The 11,921-nt window shown below is 42.5% G+C and overlaps 2 protein-coding genes across 2 annotated transcripts; both read right to left on the reverse strand.

Annotated features, from left to right (window-relative positions):
• Positions 1-296: 296 nt before the first annotated feature.
• prr13 (proline rich 13) lies at positions 297-1,236 on the reverse strand (the record flags this gene model as incomplete). The annotated part of the gene is made up of 4 exons (XM_080547999.1): positions 297-341; positions 548-804; positions 910-1,080; positions 1,221-1,236. The coding sequence occupies 4 exons, from the start codon at positions 1,234-1,236 to the stop codon at positions 297-299; spliced, it is 489 nt and encodes a 162-aa protein (XP_080404125.1).
• A 2,001-nt stretch (positions 1,237-3,237) lies between these two features.
• Positions 3,238-11,496, reverse strand: LOC308173035 (anti-Muellerian hormone type-2 receptor-like; the record flags this gene model as incomplete). The annotated part of the gene is made up of 8 exons (XM_080548001.1): positions 3,238-3,354; positions 3,768-3,904; positions 4,749-4,905; positions 5,302-5,453; positions 5,732-5,846; positions 6,117-6,338; positions 10,270-10,407; positions 11,491-11,496. 8 exons carry the CDS (start codon positions 11,494-11,496, stop codon positions 3,238-3,240), a joined length of 1,044 nt encoding a protein of 347 aa, XP_080404127.1.
• Between the last annotated feature and the right edge of the window lie 425 nt (positions 11,497-11,921).

The raw sequence follows: 11,921 nt of genomic DNA on the forward strand, positions 1-11,921 counted from the left end.
AGATATGTATAGCATATGGGATATACATTAATACAAATTACTATAACTCCCTTTTTTATATTTTATATTATTATTATATTATATTGTATTTGTTGTAAGTAATGTAATGAATTATGTACAATAAACACAGGACTACTTTACATTCTTTATTGAATACCAATACATACTGTATTGCCTTTGCTACAATGTTAAACGTAGTTATTTATTTATTTTAAATATTTTTTACATTTTAAATAGCTCCACATCCACATGTACTGTACGTTGATCTCTTTCATTGTCATTTTGGATCAGTGGCATCAGTCACTGCTGCTGCTGCTGCTGCTACTACTGCTGCTTGAGGACTGTGGGGATAAAGAAGAAAGAAAATAGAAAAGAAAATCAAGAGTTATTCAACAGAACTCGTCATATCATTCTATAGGCCTACAGCAAGAATGCCAAGAATGCTGCACGCATTAATACAGCAAGAGCCATGACCACGAGTACACAGCATGAGTCATGACCACCACCCATTCAAAGTCCACCAAGCCTCCCTTTGTGTGACACTCACCTTATGGCCGTGGTGCTTATGGGCCTTATGCCCCTTCTTCGCCTTCTTCACCTTCTTCACCTTCTTGTGCGCCTTATGCCCAGCGACCCCCATCCCATATCCCGCAACCCCCCCAGCAATCCCCCCCGCCATGGGGTAAACGCCTCCTGGGGGAGGGTAGGGGCCGAGGTGGACGCCACCAGGGGGGACCTGGGGACAGACCCCTGGATAGCCAGGTGCACCACCTGGGCCTGCAGGGTAAGGGTGCTGTCCCGGGGCTCCGTATGGCATGCTCCCTGGTGGCATGGTCCCTGGTGGCATGGCTGGATTCATACCAGGGGCTCCGAATGGCATGGTCCCTGGTGGCATGCCTGGATTCATACCAGGGGCTCCGAATGGCATGGTCCCTGGTGGCATGGCTGGGTTCATACCAGGGGCGTGCACAGGGTTCTGACCGGGGGCGTACATGGGATTCTGACCGGGGGCGTATGCTGGATTTTGACCAGGGGGGAATGCAGGGTTATGTGGAGGGAGGAAGGCAGGGTTGGGGTGGCCTGGTGGATGAGGAGGACCTGGAAATGATGTCATAATTACAACATTGCATAATAGAAAAGGCTATAGCAGCTAATTTAAGTTAGGTAAGACCTTGTAGGCCACTAGATCACAGACTAATGGTGTTGGTCAGGTAGCCTACCTTGGTTGGGCCACATCATATATTGTTCTTTCAGTCAGATGAAGTAAGAATGGAAGCTGATCTCTGACAATGTCCTGGAAAACACAATTATAAGTGAAAGGAATAATGCAATGAAGTCAAATGAAATGTTGCTGTCTTATTCCATGTACATTGACACAGGAAATAGCAATGTCATGATGTAGATTATTTGCATATCCAATTCCCACCGTCCTCAGATATAAACAACAAATTACGTGTTAGGTGTTCCTCTTTTTAACAAATTCACATTGAACTATGTTAAGCAGAGGTTAACTTCATCTTCTGATCACACGAACATTTAGAATTAGCCTCAGGGAAAAAAACAAGTATATTGTCATTTATATTATGAGTTATTATTTGCGTTATAGCACTAAAATCCCAGATATTCACGCTTGGGCAAATCCAATAGCCAATGAACCGTTTCACTACGTACCTGCGTTTAGATTCCTGGATTCGATCAAATAGAAGTTTCTGTGGAATTCAAGACTTTTTTTCTCTTCCGGATTGGGCTGCGTAAGGAGACGCCCACGCCCGTCTATTGTATGTACGCTCAGAGAGGGGCGGCTGGGAGGGAGAGCGTCTAATGATCGCAGCTGGCCACATGTCGAGGTGTCCCTGGGCAAGACACTGAACACCAAATTGCTCCCAATGAGCGGGCTTAGAATTCTAAGGTTCTATCTCCGTTTAGGGCAGTTCAGAGATATTGAGCGTCAAAGTTTTTACATTCCATTATGTTTTGTGAGATGGAACCTTTCTATTTTATGAATTACTAACTCAAAAATGTCAACATTTTAAAAAATAACACCACACAGGCATTAATAAACACCTAATGGATCAGATTATGTAAAAAACACAATTTTGACAAAAATGTAGATATGTTGCGTCTAATGATCGCAGCTGGCCACATGTCGAGGTGTCCTTGGGCAAGACACCGAACCCCAAATTGCTCCCAATGAGCGGGCAGGCGCCTTGCATGGTACCTTGCTGCCATTGGTGTGTAAATGTGTGTGTGAATGGGTGAATGAGAGGCCATTGTAAAGCGCTTTGGAATAAGGCACTATAGAAGTCAGTCCATTTACCATTTAATGACAACTATTGGTGCGCTCCTACTGTAAGAGAAAAGTAAGCAACTTGTTCTGTGGTATCCCAAAATGGAAAATGCCGCATGCATTAAAGTCTTACTTGCACAATTGGAGCTCGTATCTTATATGCGATCGGCACACATCTACGTCACGCGTAAAATGCGTTGCAAGGTGTTCTGATGATCATACAAACATAATATGACACAGACTCTTATGCAAATCATATTAAGAAAAAGGGCATACACAAGGACAAAGACAGAGACTTTAAAAAAACATTTAAAAAAAACTATTTATTCTAAAGAAAAGACATGGTTTAACTTTCAATAACAATACAGATATCATGTAGAGAGTGCTAGCCCACTTAACATAATATTATTTGTTGCTAACATTAAAAAATGTTTAACAACCAGCATAGGACTGTGAACCAATTGTGTATGAGATGTCAATAAAATAGCAACTGCATGACATGCAACCGCATGACCTTGTTATAGTATCAACAGGAAGCGGTATTTTCTAGGCATTGTTGACAGTTAATCTAATCCTACTGTGCTAATGACAAAAGCAGTCTAGAGGATGTATAACAAAATGACATCCTTACCTTAAACCCTTACTCCACCCTTAACCCTTACCCTTAACTAACCAATACCTTAATCTTAACCCTTACCGTAACCTCAACAACTTCAATTGGGTGATGTTTACATTTGAACTATTTAGCAGTCCAAAGCGACTTACAAGAGAATACAGGTTAGTCTCACTCAAGGGCACACTAGTGGTGGTGTTGCCCAAGTGGGATTTGAACTCATGACCATCTGATTCTCACCCGTCCAACTCACTATCCACTAGGCCACCACTACCACCACTGATGTCAGAGTGGGGTCGTTCCAAGCATCTCATTTAGGCATTTACCGCAAAAGGGCTCATATAGAACAACAGCGGGGGAGGGAGAGTAATCTGTTCACCGCAGACTGGGCTGTGAGACGAGCATCAGAGTCGTGGTCCCAACAGTCCGACAGAATCTCTTCCAGTGCAAACCACTAAAACAGATACAGTATTAGTACCTTAATCAGGACAAAATCACATGCTGTAAATGATTCAAATAAAATTATTGATTACTCCCACTATCTATATACTGTACTATACCGATCGATCAGTTCCCATCATATGTACATCGTATGTATGGCGGGAACCGACTATTTTTGCTTATAGTGTCGTTTATTACATTGTCTGATCTGTTCTTGTTATTTTCTGTTTCTCTGTAAAGCGACCTTGGGTCCCGTAAAAGGTTATTATTACGTTATTATTATTATTATTATTATTATTATTATTATTATTGTTGTTGTTGTTTTTTATTATATTGCTGTCTGTGTCTTTATATCCTTTGCACCAACCACACCAACTAAATTTCCTGTATGTGCGAATATACTTTCTGATTCTGATTCTGAAGTACCTGGACAAACCGTTCCCACTGCTCTGGCACCACGGGCCGCTGCCTCCTCTCTGACACCAACAGGATCAGCTGCTCCAGAGACGGATTAGAGCCCAGCTCCTCTTCATACGGCAGGCTGTGTTCTGGCACAGGGCCACCTGAGGAGGGATGGAGAAACGACGTGTGTGTGTGTGTTTGTGTTTGTGTTTGTGTGTGTGTGCTGCAATGACTAAAAGAAAGGCCAAACAGGTTGCCAAATGTTGCTCTGTCTCGGCTATTATTGGCAGCTTGGCCGTGTGGAGAAGGAGGTGTTATGTGTACCCTTGAGTGTTCAGTGCTGCTTAGCCCCGAAATATTTGATTCCCTGTTTGTGTAATATGATTTGTGGAACCAAATAAAGAATTCAAATGTGTGTGTGTGTGTGTGTGTGCATGTCAGTGCTGATGCATATTGCTGTCAATGCTTCTGATGAGCCATTGATCATTATGAATACAGAATGCCAAGACGATGTACTAATAACTATACTATACTATGCGTATTTCTATGTGCTATAAACAAATAATCTTATACTTTTGAGTAAAAGGACAAACTTTGAATCGCTTCAATTGGCTGTGATGCAGAGCATGATTTCATAAAACCATGATAATGCCAGCCATCAGACCGGTCATACTGTATATCAAAGACATCTCTTCCTCCTCAGATATAAGGCCAAGAAGAGACAGCAGAACACAGCTAGAGACCAGGATACTGCCTGAGGGAAGCATAAGGTATTCAACTAAAACACCTTTGCCAAAAATTGGCCCAAAGCCAATGGCATTTGGGTTGCAAATATTGGCGTTATGCCCTCCCCCCACCCCCAACCTACTTCCTAGCAAAGACTTTTTGTAGCATCCTGTCAGGTTGCTATTGTCTGATGAGTGATAGCACACACATTTAGCCCATAACTACTATCTTACGCAGACACGCCTCTCCTAGAAGTGGCCAGGCTGGATATTTTTTTACCTGCAAACAGGTCGGAGCAGCACATCCAGAGCTCCCAGAGCAGCAGGCCCAGCGCGTACACGTCCCCCTGCAGGAGGCACCAGCCGCTGCTAAGGTTCACACAGCCCTCCAGGATCTCAGGAGACATGTAGCGCAACGTCCCCACCTGAACACTGCCCTGCGAATGAAGAAGAAGGGCATTTTTAAGAAATCAAATACAGGTTATTTGTTGGTTTGTAAGGGTTAGATTGAAAGATTGAGAGTTCAAAGATTAGATTAGATTACCGTAGATTAGATTAGATTAGATTAGATTAGATTAGCGGCTCCACTGTACCCGTTGCTAGGCAGACGTGTTCGGAAATAGTATTTCTTACTCCCCTTAAACCTTGAGATGTGAGGCGTGAGGTTTGTTTGCACCTTTGGTACTACGGTATTATCTTTTCAGATTATATCAGATTATATCATATCAGATCAATTGCCAGTGGCCAAGATAAAGCAGGAAACACCTCAAGTTATTTGAAAACAAACGGAATACTGTTTCAACCCAGGTTTGCTGCCAGGGTTACAGGCTCACCAGCATGGCGCTCTGGTATCGCTGCCAGGCCTGGCGACCGGGGCGCAGGATGGTGGAACAGCCAAAGTCACACAGGGCACAGGTACCATCTGCCCGCACCAGCACGTTACTGCTGCTCATGTCTCTGTGAGCCACTGCCGGTTTGTGTAGACCTATGATGCGCACAAACGCAAGCACACACACACACACACACACGCACACACACACACACACACACGGTCATGGACACGCACACACACACACACACGGTCATGGACACACACACACGTGACACAGACACACACACACACGCACACACACGTGACACAGACACACACACACACACACACACACACACACACACGTGACACAGACACACACAAACACGTCACACAAACTGCATTCACAAACATATGACACAGTGTTGGTCAGTATTATTGCACATACATACCATGTCTGTAGTAGTCAGAGTGGAGGTAAGCTAATCCCTGACAGAGAGACTGGGCCAGTTTCAAGGATGTCAACCAGTCACTGGTGTTCTTGGACAGGAAGGAATCCAGGGAGCCCTGAAGTCAGAAGTCGTCGTCATCTTCTAATAAATCAATCTTTTTTAATATCAATTGGATTTAAATTAAAAAACACATATCTACGCACCAGAGGAGGGGGCAGAATTCGGAGGATGGGTATATAGTAATGCATGGAATGGAATAAGGAATGGTAATTGATACCATTCCTCATTCCGTTCCATACTTTACAATGAGCCCGTTCCACGTTTTACATACTGCCGCCAGCCTCCCCTGCTGTGCTTACAGATCAGCATGTCCAGGACTACTCACACACGAGGCCAGCTCTAGGACCAGCGCCCGATCTCCACCCTCCAATATTCTCCCAGCGCCCAGGAACTGCACGATCCCAGAATGCACCATGAGCGGCAGTTCAAACACCTCCTTCTCTGCTGTGAACTCATGCCTATTCCCTGCAGGGAAAACCTTCACTGCCACTGTGCAGCCCTGATGCCTCCCCCGCCACACTGATGCAAAATGACCTTGAGCTACCACCTGAAATGTACATCGAAAAAAGGCTTGTTCTGAAGGCACATGAAAAGTAACATGTTGTGTTAAATGCCAAAGGGGTATTAAGGGGTAAAAAGGGTTATAAGATTCTGGGCCCCAATTTGATTGAGCAAATAGTGCTGAGCAGAGGAATACCTTACAACTAGAATACTCCAAAGCATGATCTTTTTTTTTATTGTAGCTTGATTGTAGCTCAATCAGAGCTTTTGTAAGTGTCTGAAAATGCATTATTGCATTTCACAGAAACCCTCGACACAGTATTCAAAACTCCCACTGGATTATTTCTCATTTGGTCTATTAGAAATACTACGGTAAAGATAGCCGACTTTGCCCCAATTTCATTAAATTTTTTAAAAATGTGCGCATGCAGATTGAGGCCCAATGTCTCTGTAATAGTCCCCAGCAGTGGAGGTAGAAATTGGAGGACAGCCTCATTTTAATGGACGCAATAGAATGAGAGAATACTGTTTGTGAAATGAATGACCTTATTCCATTACATTCAATAGATCCAACCATTACCTGCTGGAGCTCCAGGTCAATTTCAGACTTCAGACACTCTGGTGTGTGGCATGAAGATGGCTCTAACCGTGTGAAACGGGGTAGGGGGGGGGGGGGGATTAGTGAGAAAGAAAGAAAGGAAAGCATGAAGGGCAGGAAAAGGGAGTAAAACTGTTCTGAGAAAGACCAAGGTCAGCATTCTGCAGATGAGAGGGTGTGTGTGAGGGAGGAGGAGGAAGAACTATCCAGCTGATCATACAATGAAATCCACTTAAATCCACCTAATCCAATTAAACCCCAATTAAATCCAATTAAAACCCACAAAGAATAGAAAAGCACACTTGAAATATAAAAAAAACACACAAAAAACAATATAAAATCAAAGGTTTGGATTATATTTGGAATGATCCAAAAAGTTGGATTCAATTGTTAACTCTCTAATGCTACATAATTCTGAACAAGCTTGATAATAAATAAATAAATAAATAGATAGATAATAATAATTTCCTTCAATTCAGCCACTATTCATCAGCCCTAAACTCGAGTTCATTCAAAACCATGAGACACCAGTGACGTCAGCTGTGCAGTTAGTCTCCAACTCCATGTGCCATTCCCAGGGAGGGGAGGGGCCGTGGGAGTGTACAGTATTATCAGACCCAAAGAGTCATGACAATGGACTCCTCTTGGATGCCTCAACACCTGCAAAGATCACTGACTTGGTTATGGGGCAAAGATCCAGCAGTTTATCTAGGTCTGTGATTATTATATCAAACGGATTGAATTTACTGAAATGATTTACAATGGATCCAACATGTCACGTGATGGTGACAGGTAGGGTGTTTGAACCTAGGTCTCCCACATACAAGACACAAACATCTACCATTAGGCCAAGAGGACATCCTCTAAGGTCTAAGGGCGATGCGTTGAGTTTATAGGTTATTAAGGCAGGGCTACCTCATCACAAGTGTGTGATTCCAAATCACCTCCACTACATGATGATTACTCAAAACTGGGAGATGAAGAGGTATATGGAAAGACATGTCATGTATGTGTATACTTCAGGTTTTTCCACCAGGTTTACCGTAATCTTTGGAAAAATGCCTCAGCTTCACAGCCACAACCACGATGCAGAAAAAAAGTAGGGTCCAAAAAGGGATGCTTACCACAGCAGGACTCATCATATCTGCTGGAAAGAAAAGCACAGCAACATCAGGTAATGTTCATATAGTAACATCATGACGAGTTTCAGTCCAAAACACTATACCTGTATATCCATTAAGCAGGTATGTTACTTATGATTCATGTTATATTCATCATAAAAAAATCAAAATAATCAACAATGAAGTAAACTTCAAAAATATGATTTTAAGGAAGAATAACTCATGATCATGAAGATGTGTTGGTGGATATAGTGCAATAGAACTCTTCATTTAGAACCACATTACAGTAGCCATCAGATAAATCGAGTCAATTCCATTTCACCCCGAGAATGCATTGTGAATCATCAGCACGATAGTGAAAACAGGTATAAGCAGGAAGAGAAAACCACAAATGTAATTATTTTCTTAATTAATAAAACGTTACATGTTTTATTACGTGTTTTGCATTACAGTCCTGCATTTTGATATATTTCCTTGTCGCATTTCCCCCCTTTTATGGCATATGGCCCGAAAAATTATCTAAAGTTCAGCCACAAAGTTGTTGCACTGTTGTCCTGTATCAGTGTGGCAGGGTAGGGGCACGGGTTACTAGTCTACAGAACACCGCTATTCTGTCATGAACTGGCCTGATGATGAAGCATTGTTTTTTTAAATTTGATGACTTGTTTGATCGATTGATAGCGATTGATAAGTGAACGTTAGGAACGAATCGCGAGCGTCGATGCTTTTCTATGATACTAATGATGATGTATCAGGGTCTTTTCTCATCGTTCAAATCGTTTATCTAGTTTTTTTGTATATATAGTTATTTTTTAATCTTGTCGTATCATATTGGCACCGTGGATGAGAGGGAAACGCAATTTCAGCCCTCTGTATGTCTGTACATATATTGGATTGACAATAAAGCTGACTTTGACTTTGACTTTGACTTGAAGGGTTATCCCATTTCATAGGGGAAGATTTTCAACCACTACCCCTTGTGACACTCTTCCAAGGGGGCAAGCTGAAAAGAGAGTGGCACTCCGAAACAAGGGGTAGGGGTAAAAAAGTTAATGGGATTGGGCCAAAATCTTCCTAAATCTAACATGTACAGTATAATATGACGCATTCTACTAAACTCATATACTGAAATCTAAATGTCTGCTACCTATTTCTATACCAAGAACATCATTAACAGTTTTTCTGCTTTTCTTTATTTCTTTTTCTTTCTCTTTCTCTTTCTTTCTTTCATTCTTTCTTTCTTTCTTTCATTCTTCAGTTTGTCTGTGTGGGTGTGGGAGTGAGGGACAGAGACTTCACACGCCTGTCTTTGGGTCCAAGGTTGATAAACAACAGAGAGTTGTGGGTTAGGGAGGTGTTATGAATGGACATGTTTTATTCAATGGATGACTACACGAACCTTGATTGTACTCGATATTGTGCCGACCTGAGGCGAAATAGCATTTTCATTTTTTTCAGACCGGCAGGGTTTGCCCTTTTGAGAGTTGGCTTAATTGCACCAGGCAAGCTCAATCAAGCACAGAAAAGTAATTTGAAATTCTATTTCAACCCACCTCTGATATTTGTGTCACAAACATTACCCAAGCTCTGTTTCATGTGCATAACCCGATCATCAAATCAGACCACTAAACAAATAAATAGAAAGTTCTGATACCTGCAGAGTCGTTGAGTTGAGGTTGTTTGGGTTGCGTGTGCCATGTGATGTTGTCATTGCAGAGATCTGAGTTGCACGCACATCTGAGGCGCACATCTGAGACCCATGTAGCAGAGCAGACTGAATCTGGGCACGGTATCTCTTTTAAAGCGCAACCTAGGATATAATAGCAAAAAAAAAAGGAGCATATTATCATATCATTTGTATAGAGTTGGGCAATATTGTATATGTAATGGTACATGTGGGAATACGGTACATGTGGGAAAACTAGGGTTAGGGTTAGGTGCTACGTCGACTTGGTACATGCTGGCATGTCTAACCCCAACCCTAATCCTAACCCTAACCCTACCCCTAACCCTAACCGTAGCACCCTAGCACCTAACCCTAACCCTAGTTTTCCCACATGTACCGTATTTCCACATGTACCGTAACATATATACAGTCATGCCAATAAAGCATTTTGAATTGAATTATCCTGACATGGCACAATTGTGTGTGGTCTGTGTGTCAACTACATTTTCGATGTAATAATAAAAGAGGAACCTGAACTTGAATGTGTCTGAATGGTGTCTTGGCTCTTGGTCTTACTTAGTAACTCTGGTACAAGCTCCCCGTTGACCAGGCTGAAGTAACCGGCACAGCAGTGGGTCTGGGCACAGTGCTGCACCGTCCCGTTCACGTCCCCCCACTCCATCACAATCGCGTTTCGAGGGTGGTACAGAATCTTACATCTCCTCCCCGGCTGGACAGAGGGCGCAGAGACACACAGAGAGACACATCCTGCAGGACGAGAGGAGGGAAGCAGACAGAATACGAGGATTGTTACTGACTTGTGAGACACGTATAGGCCTATACTGTAAATGAAGATTCATCATCAAACGGCACAGAATCTCCTCTTGGGGTAGTTTTTTGTTTATGCTGTATGTAAAGCACTTTGAATTGCCCCTGTTGTATGAAATGTGCTATACAAATAAACGTGCCTTGCCTTGCCTTGCCCAGAATGGAGAAACAGAATTAAATGACTTTGTGTTTTTGTGTCATTTTGAACAAAGATGTTGTTTGGTTGTCCACTTCAAAGGTTTCGGGATCAATATATAGGCTTACATTTAGATTGATTGAGGTATTCCAATAGTATATCCCGTAGAAATGCTTTCAAAACATTCTGTAAGAAAGTATTTTCAGTTCTATAAAGACCACTAAACGTCAGGCTCTCTGATTGTGATAAAAAAAATAAAAGGAATTGTAAACAGTGGAAACATTGTGGTTCTCCCATTGTTGTTCTTCACTGAATCACTCAAGAATATTCAACCTACTGTATTAAGCATATTGCCTGTGGACAGCTACTGAAAACAGCTACTATTATTTAGCCTACATTGTAATCATAAAACCTTGTTGAATTTTTAGTAACATTATTGCAAACTCCAAAACAGGCACAAAAAAATTATCTAATTCATTACCAAACCATTCTACTTTTTAACAGGAGAACAAAGCGGAACTCACCTAGCGCTAAGCGTAACCACTGCCGGATAGTCATGGGAACAATAGTGTTGTCTGCCAGGCTGAGCTCACAGAGACTGGACAGAGACTGGACAGAGAGTGTCAAACTTCTGTCTGAGATGGGAATGCAAGCTGGGGATTCCCACCGTCACTCCCACTAACACCTGCACACACAGAGGTCCTCCTCGGTCAGATAAAAAGGATACAAGTCAGTGTGTTCAACAAATGAACATAACATGCACACGTTCGTTAGTTCAACTGGCATTTAATGACAAGCCCACTCCCTCCAAAAACAAGACAAAAGTTGATTTATTTTTGTGCAATTCACCTGCATTTCGAGTAGGCCTAGAGATGAGTCCTGCATTTATGTATGTGCGTGCGTGTGCGTGCGTGCGTGTGCGTGCGTGCGTGTGCGTGCGTGCGTGTGCGTGCGTGACAGTGGCGAAGCTACCAGCTGCCACCCTTGAAAAAGGTCCTGCCACCCTACTTGCCACCCCAGTTACACAGACCAACTGATATCCCTCTATGGCACCTTGTTGCCTCTAGGCAACATACCCATTCTTGGCCTTTTAAATTCATACAATGCATCCCCAGTTATGATGCAATACTTAGAAAAAGAGGCAGGGCCATAAGGAACCAAAGGCAGTGTTTGAATGTGTCACATGTCTCTCTGGAGGCCATGCTAAATCCATTTTTTGCAGGCTGTCCCACAAGGATCAGCTTAGCCATTTCTCTCCACAAACATCGTCTGAAAACATA

Source organism: Nansenia antarctica (assembly GCF_963989245.1).
Source record: "Nansenia antarctica genome assembly, chromosome: 18".
NCBI classification, from domain to species: Eukaryota; Metazoa; Chordata; class Actinopteri; order Argentiniformes; family Microstomatidae; genus Nansenia; species Nansenia antarctica.